Genomic DNA, 22676 nt, shown 5'->3' on the forward strand with positions numbered 1-22676 from the left:
AAATACCTATTAGGGTCGATTATTTAAAAATACTCATCGTCAAGTAGCGGGGCTCGTGCGTAAAACCCTTGGGACATAATTATTAACGACCACCATTATTTTAGGCAAAATATTTAGTCACTTTATAATCGTACTACGGCAAGGTAGATTATTAGGAATATGGAAACACAGTCAAGGTAAGGTGTGAATTAATAATAATATAACAATCGGCTTGCTCATACAGCGTAAATTTAGACACCCAAACTTGTGTGCAAGACTACTATGTACGTACTTACTAATCAAAATTAGTATAGTTACTAATCAATCATACTAAATATTAAGATTCTTGGTTAAAATAACACCACCTAAAATAACAAGACATACTTAATGGCTTCATAATATAAGCCCAAATAAAACTACATATAAAGTAAAACCTAAAACTCATAACAAAAATATCATCCAGTAATTTTTTCTGCAATATTTTTATAGACTAAAAGGTGTAGAGATGTTTTTGTTGTTTACAGAACCCAGTTCGATGAAAATATCGACGTGGTAGATCAAGAGAAGCCGGATGGGATAGTAAGAATGAGAATGAGACGAAATAAAAAGAAGTCCATCAAGCAACAATTTTTGGAGGGATTCGAGAAATTTAATCGTATCTCCAAAGAGGTCAAAGAGAGAGAAAGAACTCCAGTAGAAAAGTAAGTATATTAAATTAAATTAAAATATTTGGATGCTACATTCTGGTATTTTTTATTAACTCTGTATACTCGTAGACACGAGTAAAAATAAAGAATGAACGTAGATAAACCCATGCAGCCTGTCTTTATCTGCGATGTGATGTGTTAAGTGAGGTTTCACAGATACACATGTATCAATTTTCAGAATTGTCTGGCTTCTTATATTTCTAATATGTTTCTCGTATTGCGGTTGCCTAATTTGGAAGTCATACTGGAAATGGATGAAAAGTCCCTCGATCGTTTTGTTAACTGAAAACTCCGAATCAATACTGAAGGTAAGTACCTATCGTACATGTAGTTTCATCGTAACACCCCTTTGGATAACTGAGCGTAAACTAACTGAGATTGCTCTAACTTAGCTAGCCGTTCCTTTCCACGCATACCCCTTATAACCGCTTTATGTAATAAGCCGTATGGGGTACCCCCCATGCGGCTTATTACATAAAGCGGTTTATATTAGTAAAAAGTAATACTTTGATTTGAAAATATACTTATAACACTATTGACATAGATTTACTTATCTGTTTAGATTCCATTCCCAGCTGTAACGGTGTGTCCTGAAAGAAAAATCAGAACCAGCGTGTTTTCTTTTGAAGAATACAATTTCAATATCTCTGAATACTCGTATGAAAACTTAACAGAAAAAGAGTGAGTTTTAAACATTATAGGTCGTTTTGCTGAATTTGTTTGTGTGTGTGTTTGGATACCTATTATGTATACAATCAGTGGCGTGCATAGAGGGTATGCAGATGATATAAAATGAAGAAATCTCCAGTACGAGTTTAATAAATACTTTTTATAACTCTTACAATGACGTTCCTTAAGTTTTTTATAAATCATACTGGAGATTTTCTTCATTTTATATCATCTGCACACCCTCTATGCACGCCACTGTATACAATATATTATTATGAGTAATTTACATTAAAGTTCCAATGAATTTTCTATCTAATTATATTTCATTATCTTAAATTAAATATGTAGTGTTGAAAAAACATCAATATTTATTCGAATAGCAACACTTTTAATTGCTAACTGCCATTGAACCTCTTTAATTATTTTAGGCGAAAACTTTTTTTTTTAACAATCATTATTAAATAATAAATCTACGTTGATTTGCGACTTAAGCCTTAATTTAAAAGTAAACGGTTCCGTTTTTCTGGACTAAAAAATTACCTAATTAATCCCCATTAATCCTCAGAATTTTTAGATTACATAATCTAAAAATTCTGAGTTTAAAATATAATATTATTCATATCTTGGTCCATAAACTGATGGGGTTTTAGGATAAAAGAAACGCTAAATATAGGAGCACAAGTAAATAGGTAGGAGTTTACTGATATGTTGCTCAGTCGCAGGTTATAACATAAGTACACAAGAGCAAAAACTACACAGCCGTCATAACGTACATATCACAAGTACGCCGCGGACTTATATAGAAACCATTATATAAAATGTACAATGGTTTCTTTACACTTTTTAAACATCTAGCTCCTTGTAAAATTTTATCCGCAAAGCGGCATTGCTGTGTTCTGGTCTGACGGGCGTGGTTGCCGGTGTTATTACAGGCACATGAGGATAAGCACCTACGCCTCAGGTTGACGGACTTTGCATGCCTAACGAAGTCTCTGCCTTTGTATAGGCTATGGTTTCATTCTTGCCATAGGGGTGGCCACCTTCTTGGTTCGTTAATATAATTATTACTATAAAAAAAAACTTCGAAAGGGCACGCATCGATAGTGTTTTTTAGTTTTAAAGACCGATAGTTCTCTGTCGTTTTTTTGTATTGATCACGTTATATTTCATTAGACATTCCGGATCTTTCAGGCTAATTGCTTGTTGTCGTGCTTAACATCAGTTTATACATATATTTATTTTTTGTGTGTTGTGGTTCTATTGTATCGTTTGATAATTTAAATATATTATTTTACCTTATTTTTCGTGTATATCCACCTGTCAAGTTCACTACGCATGTACTTAAACTTTTCCCGACAAATCCGTGACGCCAATCAAGACTATACCTGAAAATCAGCGCTGCAGTTGTCAAATACTGCAGCTGCATGTTGAGGTAGCAGTCTTTTCAGCTGAAGCACCTTTCGATAAGGCATTTAGTTTGTAATATAGTGTATAATTAGTTTTCATTAGTTTACTTATGTCTGGAAGCTGAATAAAGTTTACTATTATTATTTTTATTATTATTATATGCGCAACAGGGATCAGTCTGCCTAATATTGTTTTACAGGCAACAGATGTACGAAGATATGCTCATGATTTGCGATTGGAGTCATACTGAAATAAAAGGAAGAAAATTCTCAAAGGCCAACGAGACAGTGAGTAATATAAGAAAGGTGAGTAAAATTTAAAAAAAACTTAATAATTAATATATAATAGTAACTTTGTCAAACGACTGCATTACGATGAATTTGGGTAAGATTGAAGAGAGGAAATGTCCTATCAGTCACTCAAGCGATACTTTGTTTAGTAAGGAAGATAACATAAAAAAGGCTCCAGGTTTCTGCCATCTGTAAATTGGATAAATTATAAATAAATACACTACGACAATACACACATCGTCTAACTGTAAAGAAAGCGTAGCTTGTATGTGTTCTTAGATGAAAGAATATTTTTATGAATAATATACATAAATACTTATAAAATACAGATAAACACCCAGACACTGAAAAACATTCATGTACATCACACAAACATTTTCCAGTAGTGGGAATCGAACCCACAACCTTGGACTCAGAAAGCAGTCGCTATCCACTGGGCTATTCGGGCGCCAATTTAATATTAAACGTTTTTCTATTTTCATGGCGTATCTAATCAGACACTTAATTTGGACGAGCGTTTTACGAGGATAATTGAGGAAAACCGTCAAAATCAACGAAGTTTTCAAATAAATAATAACGAAAAGAAAACTGGAATAAACTTATTTATACCATCTATTTTCTTACAGGTTTCGCCGAAACTATCTAATGTTATTCAGTTATGCAAATGGAATGGAAAATTAAGATCATGCTCGAATATGTTTACAACTATATTCACTGAAACAGGACTCTGTTATACGTTTAACACAATCGGACCTGTGGATATGTTTCGAATTGATAAGTGAGTTACTTGAGTGCCATCATGAATCAACATCGTCAGTTAAGTTAAGTGAAATGTTAAATATAGGTCTTTTGATTGGATTTCCACTGTGCGTTTTCCACAACAAAATTCCAATGAGACCCTAACTTCCATTGGCCCTACCACCTTAATGTACCACTTAGGCTTTGCGATTCTTTGATCTATACCGTGTCTTTGGTTCTCGTAGGGACATTTCTGGTTAGGTCTCCCAGCTACTAATCACTACTGCCTAATTTTTAACGTAAATCTCTTCTTCGCTCGCTGACTATGAACTTCTAATACAGTTCATAGTTAGGGACTATGTATAAATTTGGGCCATAGGTCATAACTGTCATGACACACTGTTGGAACACACTGTCTCTTAAAAAGTTCAAAGTTTGTATTAGACGTCAGCTTATAGAAAAGTCCAAATATAGTATAAATGACTACGTAATCGATAAAAAAGCTTGGGTGCGAATTATTGCTCTAACCAGGTTGCTCTTCTAATTCGTTAACGCAGGCGAAACTACATAGTCTCCAGCACCGACGCAATGTTGCCTGTTTATCGGTTTTTTACCGGATATACTTCGGTGAGTGTGCTCAGGAACTTCACAATCTTGTTCCCCCTTCCCCGTTTTACCACAGAACAGCGAGACACCGAGAGCGGTGGCATCCTTATGTGGTTGATATCCCATCAACACGCACGAAACGTTTTTTATCCACGTTTCTGATACGTGCCGCTAAGATGTGGAACGCCCTCCCGGTAACTGTGTTTCCTGCCACGTATAATTAATTTAAGTACCTTCAAGGCTAGAGTGAATAGGCTTTTTCTAGTCAAGCGTGCTCCAACCTAGACCTCATCATTGCTTTCTAACGGGCATGATTGTCGTCAAACGCTGGCCTATCGTTAATAAAAAAAAAAAAAAAATTTTTAAATGACAATGTGAGATGGTGATAACAAAAAAAAACACGGCTAAGTTTGTTGTGGGCTTCTTCTTAGACCAGGACGCGTTTGGAACCCTCGTAGCTTTAGTTTAAGTTTACGAATATGGTTATCGCCATCATCTCACTACCGCGTAATTCTCATGTACGCATCAAAAGTCCCACTAAAATAAAGAATAAAGATATTTTTGACTTCGACTTTGGAAGTCTTTAGTCTTCAGGCCATAAGGGCTTCCGCCCTTTGTGCGAAATGATGCTACGAAATTTCCCCAAAACATTGTTTTTATGTAAACGTAGAAAGCTTCACTGGCAAATAGTTAGGACTAGAACTGTTTGTAGACAAGCTAAATTTACACATTTTGTGTATTACCATTGGCTCACTAAATCTCAACTGGCAGTTAATATCAATTACTTCATTTTGTCAAGTGTGTACTGGGGAAAATGGAAGCTGGAATGGCATTCCAGATCCTTGCAGTGCGAATCAAAAACGATGCAAGGCGCTTTGTACGCGCCCATGGTACTCGTATATCTAACACGAAGGGATGCAGATTCTTACGGTGCCCCTTACGCAACCTTACGACGATGCTCCATACTCTGAAGTTTTTTATTTCCTAGGTCACCGATGAACCTACGCGCACACCACAGTAAAATATCTGTTTTAAGGAACTAATACTTTAAAATTTTAAATTTATGTTTGCCAGGTTGAACTCAGATTACGAATACATGCCCAATTTGACTAGAACAAGGATCAAAAACTGGACACCACAAAACAGTTATCTTTTAAACGCGCCTATGGATCACACGTACCCCGAGAGAGGTTCTGTAAGTATAAAACGAGGACCAGAGAACTCCAGGCAAAGTCAAACCGCATCCTTTTGAGAGTATTGTAATTGGTCCTTTGGAATTTAATTATTTATTTAAATGCCCCTAAAAACGCAGGTTGGAAGCCGTCGTGGATCTTGCTTTGTTTGCAAGCGCGCTTCTTGTAATTGTTGGCAAGCTAGAAGCAACTTTTATAGCCATCAAGGACGCAGGTTGGAAGCCGCAGTGTGCTCTTTACTTTGCTTGAACGCTTCTTTAATTGTAAAGCTTGACGCAAACTTGATCGCCACCAAGGAGGCAGGTTGGAGCGACGGTGTGGTATTGACACACCTCCGCTGCGAAATAAATATAGCGAAAAAATTATACGGTCTGCTTAGCGGATCATTGCATAATATATACGTCATACTCTACATTAATTAATCCATTATATCCATATTAGTAATATAAATGTGGAAGTCTGTTTGTTTGTTTGTTTGTTTGTCCTTTTTTTGGCATTGTATTAGTTCAAAGAATGGGGGTAACTTTTTATACCAGAAAACAAACGGTTTACGGAAGACGGCTAACTACTCTACAAATAAGAAAACTGAAATATAGATGGTAAATGGTTTCGTGGCGGATGTATGCTGTGAGAAGTGTCTGATCAAAAACCAAATATTCCATTCTAAGTCGTTTTACGGAAAAACCATTAACAAACATGAAGGCAACACTGCAAAAGTGCCAGAAGGCATTTCAGATGAAATTTTGGTGTGAATTTGCTTTTTGGGAATATTGATCTGAGAATGAAGGTGGTATTCAATAAATTACAATATATTCGTCACGAACTGATTGAAAGAAAAAAGAGAATTTTTACTACAACAAATCTGTTTTTTTATAGATAAATAAAATAATTGATCTTTGACCATTCATCCTCAATTTAAGACCGAGAAAACATACAGTATCCACGGGTTTATTAAAATAACTGGCATATACAGTTTAAATATTAGTGTTATATAATATTACTGTGAAGTTTTGTAAATTTTATAGGGTGCTGGCGCAAAGGCCGGCTTGAAGCTAATACTAAGCGAAGATATAAAAGGTATGGATCCGGACTGCAAAGGCATGATATCAGGTTTTAAGGTAAATAAGTAATTTGAAACTAGTTTTATTGTTAAAACACCGAAATACTCGATTAAATTAGTGACGCCTTCTATGATTAGGTATTTTAATGATATACAGGTTTAAAAAAAATACCAGAAAGCTCTCGGCGTTGTAGTTCTTATCATTAACAGAGCACCTTTTGTTCTACGACTTTTCTAAATTAAGTATGAATTTATTTAATACTTAAAAAAAAACTGTTATGTGTTTGTTCAATTCAATTCAATTCTTGTTTATGGCTTTTGTCTGTGCCAACTGGGCACAAGGTACTTCGCCAATGTCTTGTAGATGAAGAAGGCACAAAGGAGATTGATCGGTGAAACTAATGAAAAGTTAATTTTGAATATGTACCAAGAAATAGTTGTGATTAGCTAGTTAGTTCTTTAACCTAAGGCAGCACAGACAACACATGCATATATATCTAACACGATTATGTGTTTGTTAAGTGACATTATACTGTGACACCAAATACATGTCCCTGTTGCCAAACCGCTGCGAGCACGCACGACAGAGCCGTGGTTCTCGCGCTGTTGCCGATGTGACATTACAGAGCAGTATCAAATAGAGTATCTATGTAAAATTTTGAATATTTCACAAAGTATCGGGTTAAAAAATTTCGTAGGACAACAGTTGTTAGTTTGAATGTAAACAACAACAGGTCAAAGTCAAAGTCAAAGTCAAAAATCAAAAACAACTTTATTCAAGTAGGCCCATAGGTGGCACTCTTGATGCGTACATAAGAATTACACGGTAGTGAGATGATGGCGATAACCACATTCGTAAACTAAAGCTACGAGGGTTCCAAACGCGTCCTGGTCTAAGAAGAAGCCCACAACAAACTTAGCCGTGTTTTTTTTTGTTATCACCATCTCACATTGTCATTTAAAATTATTAGAAGAGCAACCTGGTTAGAGCAATAATTTACACCCAAGCTTTTTTATCGTTTACGTAGTCCTATATACTATAATAGGACTTTTCTACAAGCTTACGTTTAATACAAACTTTGAACTTTTTAAGAGACGTCTCCAAGATGTCAATTGGTAGTTTATACACAGAGCTTTCTTGTATTTTTTATTAAACCCTGTATAGTTGATTTTTAATTGATCGCTTACCGTTGATGCAGTGTTTGTAAGAAACGCATTCGCTCGACCATTCTTTAGTCGGTTGCAAAATTGGGCTCCAATGAAGCAATGTTTATTTTAACAGAGTCACTTTGAAGACCCACTCTAAATATCCGTGGATATGTCTTTTGTGTTCGGGTGAGTCGATTCGGATTTTCCTTTCAACACCTGTAACTTAAAAACTACCTCTTTATAATATGGATCCATTACTGCTGATTAAGTGTAACCGACAAAACGATATTTTTAATGATATATCTGTCAATTTAACATATTATTACGTTGAATTTCAATGCAATATTTTTATATAATATTTCAATTTAACAGCACGTTTATCTGCGAAAATATTCATAAACCTTCTAAAAAACTTATTGCGTTAGGAACCTAAGTAATCAACTCTGCTTAGTGTAATATAATCTCTCTACAACCGCTGTATTTGTTTACAGATATTACTTCATCATCCTACTGAACTACCGCGTCTTACACAGCAGTACATTAGAATTCCAATTTACGAAGAAGTAACAATAGCTTTTAAACCAAAAAAGATAGTTACTTCTAATGGACTGAGAATGTTTCCTTCTGAGAGGTACATATTTGATTATACATAGAGTTTTCGATAAAACTGTAGGATAAGTTAAACATTTTGTCCTTTCCCTGGCATTTGCCTTCCGAATGCAGCGGCACCTGTACAAAATACTTACGTAAAATATTGTGCTAGATTGAAAAGGGCATCTTCTGGGCATTGGCACTATGTCTTTGACTTTAACATCACTTACTTTATTTAACCAATAGATTATCAGCATCTTATTTATTTATTTATTTATTTATTAAGGACACTAACAATATACATATTTACCATATACAGTAAGAACTCGTACAATATTTAACACATTCCCTGTGAATAAATAATAACAACTTATAATGTATAATAATACCTTATAATAACTTCTCATAAAATAACATGTTTATTCCTCACAGCACCTCTTTTCCTAATCAGCCTTTTTTCATAATTAGCCTTGTATATACTTATACCACTTATAATAAGCTTAAGCCAGTGGTTCTTCTTGAAATAGACCACTCTCTCTCTCCCTTTCTCTCCAGCCAAATGTCACGAGTATGTGTTGTAGAGTAAAGATAAAGAATCATGGTTTAGTATAAGGTGGTCTTTTTCATAGTAGGTATTAATTAACGGTCCAGGCAGATTGCCCACCTGATGGTTAGTGGTAAACCACCGAGTATAAACATAGTAGCATTTCCTAGGGCATACCAGGAACATGTCTGGCGACGTTCGTGTTTAGACAAGAACACAGAATTGCATTGAAACAAGGCTGCTTTGCGGTGCAAAATTAAGCATGATGGTATTCCTTCCCCTGAACGGCTCTGTCACAAAAAGCGCTACGATTTATAAAACTATACTAGGTATTACTTATTCTGTGGTTACGTGGGCGAAAGCATCGCGAATGTTTCACGGTGTATTTGCGATTATGTTTTTTACTATATAATATACTAAATCACTGCAAAATATTGCCGTGGGTGACCTCTTTAAAATTATTTACAGGCGCCAGTGTTACTACACAGGAGAGCACAATCTAAAGTATTTCAAACTGTACACGCAGACAAATTGTGAATTTGAATGTCTATCTAACTTTACCTATGCGAGGTGTGATTGCGTCCATTACAGTATGCCTCGTAAGTAAATAGGACATTATATTTAAACTAATATCAACTAATGAAGCTGAAACGGACGAACTGACTTACTGGCTGACGACTGACTCACTGACTCTCTGACTTACTCATTTTGTTAGATTTTTCTCTTACAAACCTTGTCCTGACAAAGTTATTTTCAAAATGCCGTTTCTAATGTTAGGTAATTTTTACCTTCTAATTTAATTTGCAGAATGAGTTTTGAGACCGGTATAGAATAGCAGCTACTTTTACCGAGAGTGTAACAAAGACAATTAAATAATGGCGCTATCGAATCTAAACGACGTTCTACTAGGAGTATGAGTATAATATTAACATTTCTATATCCCCAACCGGTTATTCCGCTACCACCTTAGACTGTATCATTACCACTAGGTGAGACTGTAGCTAAGGGCTAACTTACGATATTTAGAGGCAAACTCCTTATTATGGGGAATAAGGAGTTTGCTTATAAATTAAAAATGAATTTAAATAACACTGGATATAATAACTGGAAATAATATGGTATCTGATACTGAAACTGAAAAAGTCCGTGTATAGTTCAATTCACAATAATCATTTATCTCTGAATAAATAATTATTATTTACTGCAGATGGCCCGGATATGAATATATGCAGTATTGGAAGCCTAAATTGTACGGAAAGTGCAGAATGTAAGTACGTAGCGGTGATAGCCTAGACTCCTAGTGGTTAAGACTTTGGCATAATTTTCGGAAATACCTTCGATAAGACCTACCTAACTATGAAAAAAGAAGAGTGGCGACGGATTGTAAAGCGAGCCACAACACCCAGATAAGGACCACGACCAGTCTGTCAACACTGTAACGACTAAGAAGAAGAACTATCAAAAGTTAGAGGTGAATGCCGGGGAGCATTCACTAGCTCTAGTTTTTCACAGTTAAATACGTTTAAAAAAAATACATCATGCATTCAACGGTGAAGGAAAACATCTTGTGGAAAGTAACATCCCTGAGAGCTCTCTTACAATGTTTTCAAAAGCGTCTGACCACTACCAAATCACATTTTTCCAGCGTGGTGTACTACAGCCCTAACCTTACTCATTGTGATAGGAGACCTCACAGTTAGAATAAGTAATATTTAATTGCTCAGATTAAAAATGCGTTTAATAAAAAAATAATTAATGCCATTGATTATGGAAAAATAAAGTTATGCTTTTAGTTGAACTGTCTATGTTGAACATTAACCGTCACTTGGACCATGGGAGCGGTAATGTTTCAGCTGAAGAAGCAATCCGAATTGCGGACGACTGCAAGTGTCTCCCTACTTGCACTTCAATAACATACGAGACTGAAATATCACAACTTGAACTGGATTATCAAAACAAGTATGCATATCGTTGGAAGGGTTTTAAGATGTAAGTTTAAAAACTAGATTATAATAAATTTATTTGTTATGGTAAGTATTTCGATAATATTATAAGGAGGTCCGTAGAAGACCACAGTAAAAACACCGACATAATTCAGCAACATACGAAGCTGAAGTGGCAATGCCCTGCCCATACACTAGAATCCCGAGGTTTGACTCTGCACCGGCAAACACAGCGTTTGTAGTCTCCAACAAAGTGGACAGACAAAATAAAACAAGTCGCAGGAAGTCGTGTATACAAGCAGCATAATACCGTGACTTGTGGAGATCTCTACAAAAGTCCTATATGGTCGGTCCGAAGGTTGAGATGATGAAGAAGGTGGACATTATTACCGTTAGACTTAGACATCACATTTTCAGTTTCAGTTCTACACGTCAGTTTGATTCACATGACAACGAAAATATTTTATCCAAGTAAACGAAATATCATATATTTATAAACGAATAAAGTCAGTTGTCCTATGCTGAACAGAAAGCTCAGAATGTGGTCCTTCACTCAATGTTGATTCGTTTGTTTCAGGAGCAAATCGAAACTCTCTTCTGTAGTGATATTTTTCAAACATGCGCTATTCAATATTTCAAAACGAGCGGAATTGTACAGCACTTCCGATATTCTTGCAAGTTGCGGTGGTCTTCTCGGACTCTTCATGGGATTTTCAGTGATTAACATCGTCGAAACTTTATATTTTTGTATACTTAGGTAACTTTCCTGTATAATGTTATTGTTATTTTTATTTTGGGTGGGGTTTTTTAGTTATAAGCATTGCGGTTGTTCTTTACAACAAACAATATAGCTCTACTCTACAATGGTATACAAAGGTCGTAAAGCCCATCAAACCCAAGCTTTATATCTTTCATTTACGCTTGCATTTTAGCCCGAATAACAGATAAATTTCATCGAGCCATTGGAACATTGTTTGCAGAGCCCACCGTCAACGAAAAAATCGAGCAAAAGACCAAGAAGACTCCCATGAAGAAGTTGTTCAAGATTCAATGAAGAAATATTGAAAACTAGCGACCCACCTGTACAGTCAGATTTATTTCTTCACTTGTCCTATTTGTTTTATATAAATAGATAGATACCTAGATGCCATAGATAGCATTCAATAAAAAAGAATATCCTGCTAATAGGAAGTTAAGAGTTATGAAGCTCCAAATAAATGTTACTTTAATTGGATATTCATAATTCTTAACTGAGTACGTACTTATGTAATTACTAAATAGCTAGGTAAGAAGGCTGGAGAAGGATCTGAGTGGCAGAATATAATTATTTCTTACCTTATATCAAGTTCTACAACAGCTACTGGTGCTAACTTAGTCACTACCATTTAAAATAGTAGCTACTTGTTTTTAAACTATAGTTTGTATAAAGACGGCTAGTCTTTTAGGAGGCTTCAGCATTGGCTAGTTACCATCCTACCATCAAAGAGGTACCGTCAGGTGATTTAGAGTTTTGGGTACGATGTTACACAGATTAGCGGCATGGGTCTCACCTCTAACAGGTTATCTCGCTATGCATCAGTACCACCAGGTGAGATTGCAGTCACGGACTTCCTTGTAGCGAAAAAAAAGCTTTTAAAACTTTTCATGCTTTTTCCAATAAGAATTAGATATAGATTTGTAAATCTTTTTGATAAATTATCACCTAATTCACTTAATACAGAGTCTTAAGTATATTTGGTACCTACTATTTCTATTTCTAATTATATCGGTTTTATCTAAAAAAACGTTATTATCTACTGCTTAAACTTGTATTGCATGGATTGCGTCACAATTTATTTGTACTAGTATTATATAAATATTTTTAAATTTATAAAATAAGATTATTTATTAAAGTTTTAAAATTTCTTTGACTGTATCTAAAACTTTGTTTTAATATTATTAAAATACCCCCACACTGAGAGTAGTGAAGATAGGAATTTGATTTAAATGCGGACTTTGCACTATAAGGGTTAGTTTTATCCCACAGAATTTAGAATATACAGAAACCGTGTACACGACTATTATTGAAGCATCAGAAACCACTCCACTTAAGAAGTGTTTCTCGAACAGACAGTCAGGCAATTTACTCATTTAGCAGTTGACAGTAATTATTTTACCTCTAATGTTCTTAACGTTTACCATAAAATGAGGAAAAATAGAAAGTTCGTGACGTCTCGGGACGTCTTCTCTGGTTTTAGACACAATGTTCTGCATGCTATGATGTCAGAATGAGGATTCTGTATGTTCTTAATTCTGTGTTTTTGCCATTTTGGTAACGGTACCCTTAAAATACTCTACACTTAATGGTTAGAGAAAAACCATCGTCTATAATCAAAGCAGCACTTCGCTGTGCATGCAAGGAACACGTTCTACAACGTGTTGCCCGTGTCCAACGCAAGGCGCAGGTGTTGAGCCTCATGTGCCTGTAACCTGTACATCGGCAACCATCCAGACCTCAGACCAGAACAGCCTGCCTCAGACCAGACCAGCCTGCCTCAGACCAGAATAAACATACTCCTAGGCGGTAGAAATAGGCAAGGCGGTGTCGAGGTTTGTAACAAGAGACTGAAACTTACGAACTATACATATTTATAATAGAACAAGAATACATCTCAATTCGAATTTCAAAAAATTCGTACAGTGTTCGAAAGTCGTTACTTTTTTTAGTTTTTACCTGCTTGTTCTAACATACGTTAGTGACGGTATACGAAGCGGTGTCTGGTAATCCAACGGGCCATTTACTCGCCATAAATTTGATTAAAGTTGAAAATGTAATAGCGTATAAGAGCCCAGCCTTAAAGGTAATTAATTATTAATAATTTAAAATTGATATAAATTTCGCACCGCACGCGATTACAGTGTTTACAGGCCACACCTGTATCTGAAATGAAATTGGCAATTATTTTAATTAATATATGTAAAAGTTTGCTCACTGGCTTTACTTGGCTTGACATTTGGATTTATACGCTTTTATTTATCAGTTCGTGAGGACTGAGTATGGAGTAAACTCTTACGAGTCTCATGTGATTGAGGCTGCCAACTTAAACCAGGCAACTAGCTTCCCTCGAACTGGAGGACGCTTTGGAAGCGGTGATAGCTCAGCGGTTAGAACTTTGACTTCACTTTCGGGAATTATTTATTTTCAAGGAAGGAAAACATCGTGAGGAAACCTATAAACCTGAGAGTTCTCCATAATGCTCAGCGTAAATAGCGATCCCGTATTGGTTAATGCAACATTAGTTGACACTCAACTTCGGGTAGTGGACGAATCCAAACGAATCGCAGGGAACCTACAAAAGACCTATGTTCAGCAATGGATGATTTTTTTGTTAAGGACTATAATTGTGGACAGCACAGCACGTCCACAAATATAATTATTTTCGCGTGATGTTAATTGAGATCGCTTGGCTGGCGTGTCATTTCGTGGCGTAACATCGGGCGTTGTTAACGTGTCTCTGTCAAATACAACAAATGCTTATTAACTTCTTTGGTTTCTGGTCGTAAAAATACTAAGATTTTATGTGACTCAACACGTAGCTTCAATCAAATTAACAGGCTAAAATAAAAATGCAAAAAAATAATACACAGCTATTTTGTAATTGAATGAGGTGCGCCTTTTGTCCCATGGGGGCAAACATGCATGTTCTCTGCTAACATTTTTAACAGTTGCCGTTGAATTTTCATAGGAACTACGTTATTATGAATATGGGGGAACGACTTAGGTAAGTAGTTTTACTACGACAACTGCTGTTAGCCGAGCTTTGTATATTTCAGAAGTTGTACGCGGCATTTTCAGCGCGGTTTTATCAAATCCCGACCAAATATTGCGCGGCAGCGCTTTTAAATAAAGTTTACATAAACTTTCAGAACACAAAGCGGTTTAAATATTGAAGTGGTGGATGTAGAGCAACATGAGGATCAGCCAACTGTCTCGGAGACAGAAAGAAAGGCAAATATAAATTCAACCAAGGAACATTTTTTAAAGGTCTATAACAACTGTAAATATAGCTTGAGAGAAGCTAAAGAAAGAGAAACTACTGTTATCGAAAAGTAAGTGCTTTTTAACAATAAAAATAAATTTCAGCATGGTGGTGCATGCTTAGCGGCAGAAATCAGCATGGTGGTAGTACTTTCCCGGACGAGCCGTGTTTAAAAACGCACTACTACTTCTAAAAGCAGCTGATTTGATAATTTGATTCTTTTGTTTCAGAGTTTTACATTATGTGGTACAAATGCAAGCAAATTGACGCATTTCACGCAAATCAATTTTCAATTATTATCTAATATATTGATTTAACATAACTTTTCCTACAATAACTAATGTTTACAATGTTTTTGTTTATATCTGTCTATTTTCAGGATTATCTGGCTGCTCATGTTTACATCTTGTTTTATTTATTGCGGAATACTTATTTGGAGATCCTATTCAAAATGGATTAAAAGTCCTGCCATAGTTATGTTAACTGAAAATGATGAACCAATCCGAGAGGTACCCAAATATAATCATGTACTAGTTATTTTCTTCATCACTCATCGATTACCATTATTTCAGCCTATGTATTTCTTCTACTTCAGATATTTTACATTGTACACAAACATTTTAGTTAATCTGAATTAATTAATTATTTTAAGTATCTAGTGTATCTATATCGTATACCTAATTAGCGTCGTTAAAAGAAAATTAAATCAACTATAGGCAAGTAATCTTACAGTAACTAATCGAAAATAGTTTAGTGTCTCGGAACTTTCGAAAATCAACATTATTAGATAAAACGATTATTAGTAAAAAAAAAAAATTACTATAAAATAAGTAATTAATAGCTAAGTTTGAATCTCAAGACGATGGTATAGCTAGGACAAATTTGATGACTAGGTATTTGATGAAACAATAGAGTAGCGTACCTACGGTAAGTATAGAGTATAGAGTAGAGTAACTATTGAGTACAGAGTAGAGTAATAGTAATAGTAGAGTAGAGTAACTATAGAGTAGAGTTCTCCCCGTAGAGTGCGATAGGGACATATTCAGCTCAAACCTATTTTACCTATAAATATTTGACGAGATCGACGTTTTGTATCTCCCTGTTTTCTTATGCAATACTCAGCCAATTTAATTATTATTGCCGTAAAAATTTTAAGAAAGTCTAAGTTTCTCTAAAACGTATTTAATGTTAAACTTTTCGAGATTTAATTATGAGAAATGCTAGTTTACAATATTTTCCAGAAGCACTGTTAGGTTTTTAATTATTTTATTATTATGCTCACGTAGATTTGTACAGACATTGCCATCCCTTTTTAATTAGGTGGATACACCTATTAACATAATAATTCTTATTATATTTCACGGGAAACATTTTTATCCGTATTACATGTGCCAATTGAGATCCAAGTTTATTTACAATCTACGAGTAATGCTACTAATCTATACTAATTCTATAATTTATATTTTTTTTTTAGATCCCTTTTCCGGCGGTAACCGTCTGCCCAGAAAGAAAGATAATGTCCGAAGTGTTTAATTTTCAACATTATATTGAACTTAGCAACAACAAAACTAATGTTGACTTATCAGACCAAGTGTAAGTATTTTACTTATCTTTCTGAATTATTTGAGTGAATGAAATCCCACGTAATACAGTATGGGGAAAATAGAAAAAAAAAGTCATGATGAATTCTTTAACTTGTTTACGGGTTTTAGCAAATTGAACAAAATATTATAAGTTATATTATTCAATTTGGTAGTGGAGTCGATCCCCGAGTTGGGCCAATGAATAAAATTTGGTTGTGGTATCAAGAAATTCTTAGAACCTGCACAGAGTTTAAAAGTTGGCATTGATTAACTGCTGTGGCTCGGAGGGCACGTTAAGTTGTTGGTCCTGCAACTGATCTCGTTACAGTCGTGTCGGATTTTCCGTCCCATCGGCATCGACTATGAGAGTGAGTGCACTTGTGTTGCAACAACACACTTGTACATACTTCCCGCGTAGTTGGAAGGAGATTGACCAGCGTCGCCGATTAATATTTATATAGCATATTGTGTGCATAATTGTAACATTGTGTTATTACAGGCAGAATATGTACGAGGATGTGTCTTTAATTTGTGATTACGATCGTATTCCAAGAAACGGGAGAAATGTTTCTGTCGGTAACGAGACGGTTGGAAATATATTAAAGGTAAATACGACAGCGTATAATAAAGTCAGTTTGTTTTAAAAGAGGCTCCAGCCGTCCGTTTTGTTTAATGAGTTTACAAAGCAATTAAATTTGGTGAATTTTAGATTTTTCCTTTCATATTGTACTGGCTTTTTATAGAAATATGCATAGATTTGTAGGAAGGGATTTTATACGACAACATTTTTTTTAAAGAATAGTCAAAATACTCCGAACTCGAATCTTACTTTTCTTTAGAAATTCATAACAAAGTATGATAGCCTTTGTAAACAGATTGACAGGTTTTTTTTGAAAGTTCATAGACTTAGGTAAGTATTTTTATATAATAGACCTCTGCTGGACTCAGACTCGTGCCCAAGCGTCCCCTTGCAATTATTTTGCTGTCGTGGACCCACCTTGTGGGGTGGTCTTCCAACGCTACTTTTTCCGGTTTTATCTGATCTTATTTGTTTTATCTGCAGGTGCTGGAAAGATCCAGCACCTTCAAATAAAAATGTCAATTGGTTCCTCAAAGCTGTGCGCGCCCATTGCTTTACTTCAAATTGACTCGCTGAACTCTGAACTCTGTAGTTATGATTCTTTAATGGATATCGTCATTTCTTTACAAGCCGTTATAAGGCCGTGTATTTCGAAACTCCGTACAAAAGAAAAGTGGCAAGCAGTGGACTTCCCTCGGTTTAGATGATGATGATGATGACTGGAACGGTAACTCTGAGTTCTGAGAATAGAAATTTATTGATATGATACATGTATCTCTTTCAGGCTTCAACAAAGTTATTGAAAGTTATGTCTCTGTGTACTTGGAAGGGAAAACAAAGAACTTGTAATTCCCTTTTTACACCCATTCTAACAGAAGAAGGAATGTGCTTCACGTTCAATACAATTGGGCCTGAAGATCTATTTCAACTTGAGAAGTATGTATTTAAAAAACATGTTTCGGCGTCCTACCCCCATTGATTTCATTTTCATAGGCATAGCTATTTTCCTAGGCGGTCTGTTCTTATTTTAAGTCATCTTTGAGATAGTTTCTGCATTTAACTTTCTTAGAAATTAGGATTCATTAAAATAACTGAACTTCAAGTGAAATGTATATTATAATTTTTAAAAAAATGTTCCAGTATGCACACAGATTATGAATACATGAAGAAACTGAACAGAACCCGAAATCAAGGTTGGACAATGGAAAACGGGTATCCTTTCGACGCTCCGAGAAAAACTTACCCTGTAAGAGGTTCTGTAAGTGTGAAGTTCAAGAAATATTTATAGCTTTTACAATACAAATTGATAAAGTTGCTTGGAGCTATCCGCTTTCACTCACCCAAAAGTTGAAAATAATGATAAATGCTTTTAAATTACACTGTTGAGTTTCGAGATGAGCAATTAATGAGTTTATTACGGTCTCTTCTTCTAAAGAAGCTGCTTTTTAAAAAAGTGGGTTCGGCTTCTCAGCGCAGTCTAATTTTGTCTTATTTAATGCTATAGTAAGCTACTCTTAAACTGTTCACATGGGTGGCAGTTTAAGAGGGTGTAGTTTTTTTGGCCTTCAAATGACAACATTATCAGCTTGTTTTTAACACTAGCTTTCTTTTGTACTGGATCATCTACTAAGTCTAATTCGTTAAAATATTTATTTTGACTTATCCTGATTAATAATTAAAACCCAATTTAAAAAAAATACCTTTTATTTTGCAGGGCGCTGGAGTGAAAGCCGGTTTGGGCTTAAAGTTGACTGAGATGGAAAAAGGTTTGGACTTGACTTGCAAGAGAAGGCTTTCAGGTTTTAAGGTAAAATATGAACGTAAATTAATAATTAGTTTGAGAAGTGTATAATTTTATTTTTAAATCGATCGTTAGCTTTCAGGTTCTTATTAGGTACTTTTTTAAAACCTATCAATTATGTAAAATTTACAGATACTACTTCACAATCCGTCTGATCTACCGCGACCTTCTCAGCAGTACATCAGAGTTCCAACGTTTGAAGACGTAACTCTGTCATTTACAGCATCATTGGAATTTACATCCGATGGACTAGAAGTATTTACTCCTATAGGGTATGAAATTATTATTAACTAGCTGTTTTCCGTGTTCTCCATCCTCTGTTATTACGGTTTGTATGGATCTGGTTGAAATTAAAATGGGCCTATTTCGGAATAAACTCCGTCTACAGTTGACCAAGTTATGCCTGACTATACTTTGAGAAATAAACATTCGAGTTGAGAACCTCCTTCTTTTTGAGGGAAACTAGTTAAAAATAGCTCCAGACTACATCACGCTGCAGGAAACCTGGGTAAGGTCTGGCCCATAGCTACTTGACTGACGTAGCCTAAACAACAATAAAACGTAGGCTCTACAATAACTAAAATGATGTTATTTACTTAAAATGCCATACTTTGCCATTATATGCACTTATTAGAGTAAAAGCCTAATAAATGACTGATGCGGCAGGACAAAGTTTGATACCCGGCAGACAAACTTTCGGAGCTATGTGCATTTTTACTTTAAGCTTTACCGACGAAGGAAAACATTGTGAAGAGACCTCAAGAACTTAAGAGCGTAACGTCGGTCAAAGGCGTGCGAAGTCTACCAATCCGCACTTGACCAGCATGGTTGACTACGGCTTCGCCCCATCATGTGCAAGCGCCTCCAAGGATATTATCCTTATCTATATCCTACAAGATTTCTGGCCATTGGGCTTAAACTCACTGGAAACAAGACGAGCTTATGACCAGCTCGTTACTCTTTGTAAGATTCTTACTGGGAGGATAGACTGTCCAGAGCTTCATAGCAAGTTGTGTCGCTTATCTGCTCCTAGTAATTACTGTCAATTACGTCTGCGTCGCCAACGCAAATGTTTCGCCGTACCGTCTTGGCGCTCAATGTCCCGCGTTAGATCTCCCATTTCTCGCAGTCTTTCGGCGCTAAATGCACTGCTGACGGAGTCACCTCACTGTGACATATTCGCGGATCCGGAACACCGCTTTAACCATTGCCTACAGTACTGTGAGAAATGTTTTTGGCTTAACTATTTTTTGATTTTTTGAGAAGATAGTATAATTACTGATAGGTAAAACTATTGTGAAGTTAATTGAATTTTTACAATTATGTTTTTGTTTCTGTTTTTATTTTTGTATTTTCTTTTTTTTTTGAATAGGTTCGGGCAAAGTTTAACGTTGAAATAATTTAATATTTTCTACAGACGGCGATGCTATTTCGCAGATGAGCGTAGCCTCAAATATTTTAAACTGTACACGCAATCTAATTGTGAATATGAATGCTTAACAAACTTTACCTATGCAAGATGTAGATGTGTACACTTTGCCATGCCACGTAAGTACATTGTATTCTTTTGAAAGATTTTCTTGTATTCCAGCAACTTTTTTACACACTTTTTGCTTCAGATGGTCCCAATATGAAAATATGTAACGTTGGAAGCATTGAATGCTTGGGCAAAGCAGAAAGTGAGTATCATTTACGATGAACCTTTGGCATTACTTTTCTGGAAGATAGACAAATATTATTTGTCATATTTATAGCCAATCAAGGCTATAGCTGAAAATCAGCGGCGCAGTAGTCAAATACTGCAGCATCATGCTGAGGTAGTCGCCTTCTCAACTGAAGAACCTTCAGATAAGGCATTAAGTTTGTAATATCGATTATTATTAGTTTTAAAGTAATTAGTTTTCTTTAGTTTACTTATGCGTGGAAGCTGAATTTTTTTTTAATTATTATCTATTAGATATATTTAGCAAAAAGTTGGTGAAGGCTTCAAAATGTTTGTATAAAATCTATACTGCAGTGTATATGGCAATATATATAAGCTGTATAATGTGTATATGTTGATATACATATACAAAAAAATATGGTGTACTCATTGATATAAAGCTCATTGTTCATTTGTAAGTCGTAAATATGTTTAATAATATTTTTTTCTAAGTGGAACTATCTACAATGGACATTGAAGATGAAGGAAGGGGTGACGTTACTACTGAAGAAGCCATTCGAATAGCAGAAGAATGCAACTGTCTACCGGCTTGCACTTCTATCACTTACGAAACCGAAGTTACACAAACTGAACTGCATGAGAATGAGAGGCACGAATATAAAGTTGTTACTGGGAATAACTCACATAGTGGCGATATAAAAACGTATGCTATCTTCATTTTTATCTAAGTAAAATAGAATCAATATCGTGGAACCTTTAATTCTGTACAGGTTTGGTTGTGTTTTAAAGTGGATTATCTTGGTCAATATAGTAACGACTAAAGAAAATGTTTTATTTAGTTGAAGAATTAAATTTAGAACAGCTATATTAGTCTTTATGTTCATATCAACCGATTGACGTCCATTGCTTCGGGTCTGGGCCTAGATATTTGGTTTGGATTTCTAAATTCTGCAGTCTTGTGTCCCTTGTGAACCGCAATATGGTCTTTTAATGTTGTGTATCCATCTAGTTGGGATCTACCACATTTATAGAAAGAAAGAAAGAAAGAAAAATCGTATTTACTGTCACACATTTGTGAAATAAAATAATTGTTAAAGTATAAAAATTAAAAAAAAAATGTGTGACAAAGGAGCTGGCTCAGTATAGCTGCAAACTCACTGAATTCTCCATTTCATTTTGTAACTTACTTTTAATTGTTTCAGGTCTAAAGTTTCTAACGTCATAATATTTTTCAAAAGACCCCTGTTCGATATATTCAAACGATGTGAACTGTATGGCACGTCTGATATTCTTGCAAGTTGCGGTGGATTGCTTGGACTCTTCATGGGTTTTTCTGTGATAAACATCGTAGAAATTGTGTACCTTTGTTTTCTGAGGTAATTCAAATACCTACACATGGTTCACGTTTAAAAATGGAAATTAATGAAAACTTGCTTTAGAATAAAAATTATATTTGCTATGTCGCGTCTCGGATAATATAAAATTGGATCGTTTCGCCAAATATATATAACAACCTATATTCAATATTATCTAATTAACATTCACATTTTTTTCATAGTGTCTACCGACGTCATAAATCTGATAAGTGTGAACAATCCAATAAAGAAAATCTTCATCTGAAGAATTGAAAAAGGAAGGAAGGAAGGAAGGATTAATAAATAAAGTAGTATTTTCCAATTATTATGCTTGATTTGATTTGATTGATAAAACCATATAATATGTCTCGTATTGTTATACTGCAAAGCATCGTAACGATTTGCACAGTTACAGTGCAAAGTTCGGTGTCTATTAAAATCAAGACATAGGCAAACGTTGGGTTAAATCTATTGAAGAGTTGATACGATAAAGAGAAATTTATTTCCAGTTTCTTTCTTGCGTGTGGCAGGTAGAGGCTAGGTTAAAGAATAAGAAGTTGGGCAGAGATTCGATTAAAGAATAGCGAGTCCCTGAATTTTACACTTAATAACCTTGCGACCTTACTTATAGTCCTAAACTAGTTTACAAACTTTACAACATGGATCAGTGAAATGGCTTTCTTGAGCCCTGTCAGTTTTGTTTAGGATTTGTACTCATTCAACCAAAGAGGCACCGTTGCTGTATTATTAATTATTATCAGATTATTTTTATGCAGGAATTTAACGATAGCATTCTGTT

At 35.2% G+C, this 22676-nt stretch overlaps 2 protein-coding genes across 2 annotated transcripts in view; both read left to right on the plus strand.

The window, feature by feature from the left end:
* The window catches only part of LOC120631257 (pickpocket protein 28-like), a 69549-nt gene extending 57619 nt beyond the window's left edge, over nt 1-11930 (plus strand). The window contains exons 2-11 of the mRNA XM_039900741.1: nt 504-680; nt 865-994; nt 1249-1367; nt 2962-3067; nt 3679-3830; nt 5471-5591; nt 6615-6707; nt 8290-8429; nt 9402-9532; nt 11857-11930. Of these exons, the coding sequence (XP_039756675.1) occupies nt 565-680; nt 865-994; nt 1249-1367; nt 2962-3067; nt 3679-3830; nt 5471-5591; nt 6615-6707; nt 8290-8429; nt 9402-9532; nt 11857-11930 (1182 nt within the window). The 5' untranslated portion in view covers nt 504-564. The remainder of the gene's footprint in view (nt 1-503; nt 681-864; nt 995-1248; nt 1368-2961; nt 3068-3678; nt 3831-5470; nt 5592-6614; nt 6708-8289; nt 8430-9401; nt 9533-11856) is intronic.
* A 2690-nt stretch (nt 11931-14620) lies between these two features.
* Nucleotides 14621-22150, plus strand: LOC120631258 (pickpocket protein 28-like). The gene is made up of 13 exons (XM_039900743.1): nt 14621-14637; nt 14783-14965; nt 15275-15404; nt 16370-16488; nt 16978-17083; nt 17843-17994; nt 18199-18316; nt 18773-18865; nt 18992-19131; nt 20277-20407; nt 21015-21225; nt 21725-21898; nt 22081-22150. The coding sequence occupies exons 1-13, from the start codon at nt 14621-14623 to the stop codon at nt 22148-22150; spliced, it is 1644 nt and encodes a 547-aa protein (XP_039756677.1).
* The last annotated feature ends 526 nt before the right edge of the window (nt 22151-22676 follow it).

Source organism: Pararge aegeria, chromosome 17 (genome assembly GCF_905163445.1).
Source record: "Pararge aegeria chromosome 17, ilParAegt1.1, whole genome shotgun sequence".
NCBI lineage: Eukaryota > Metazoa > Arthropoda > Insecta > Lepidoptera > Nymphalidae > Pararge > Pararge aegeria.

Excerpts from the sequence above, each read along its gene's own strand:
- LOC120631258 (XM_039900743.1), top strand. Across the intron at positions 15,405-16,369 it reads ATGATGAACCAATCCGAGAG|ATCCCTTTTCCGGCGGTAAC; the intron begins GTACCCAAATAT and ends TTTTTTTTTTAG. Across the intron at positions 21,226-21,724 it reads CATAGTGGCGATATAAAAAC|GTCTAAAGTTTCTAACGTCA; the intron begins GTATGCTATCTT and ends TAATTGTTTCAG.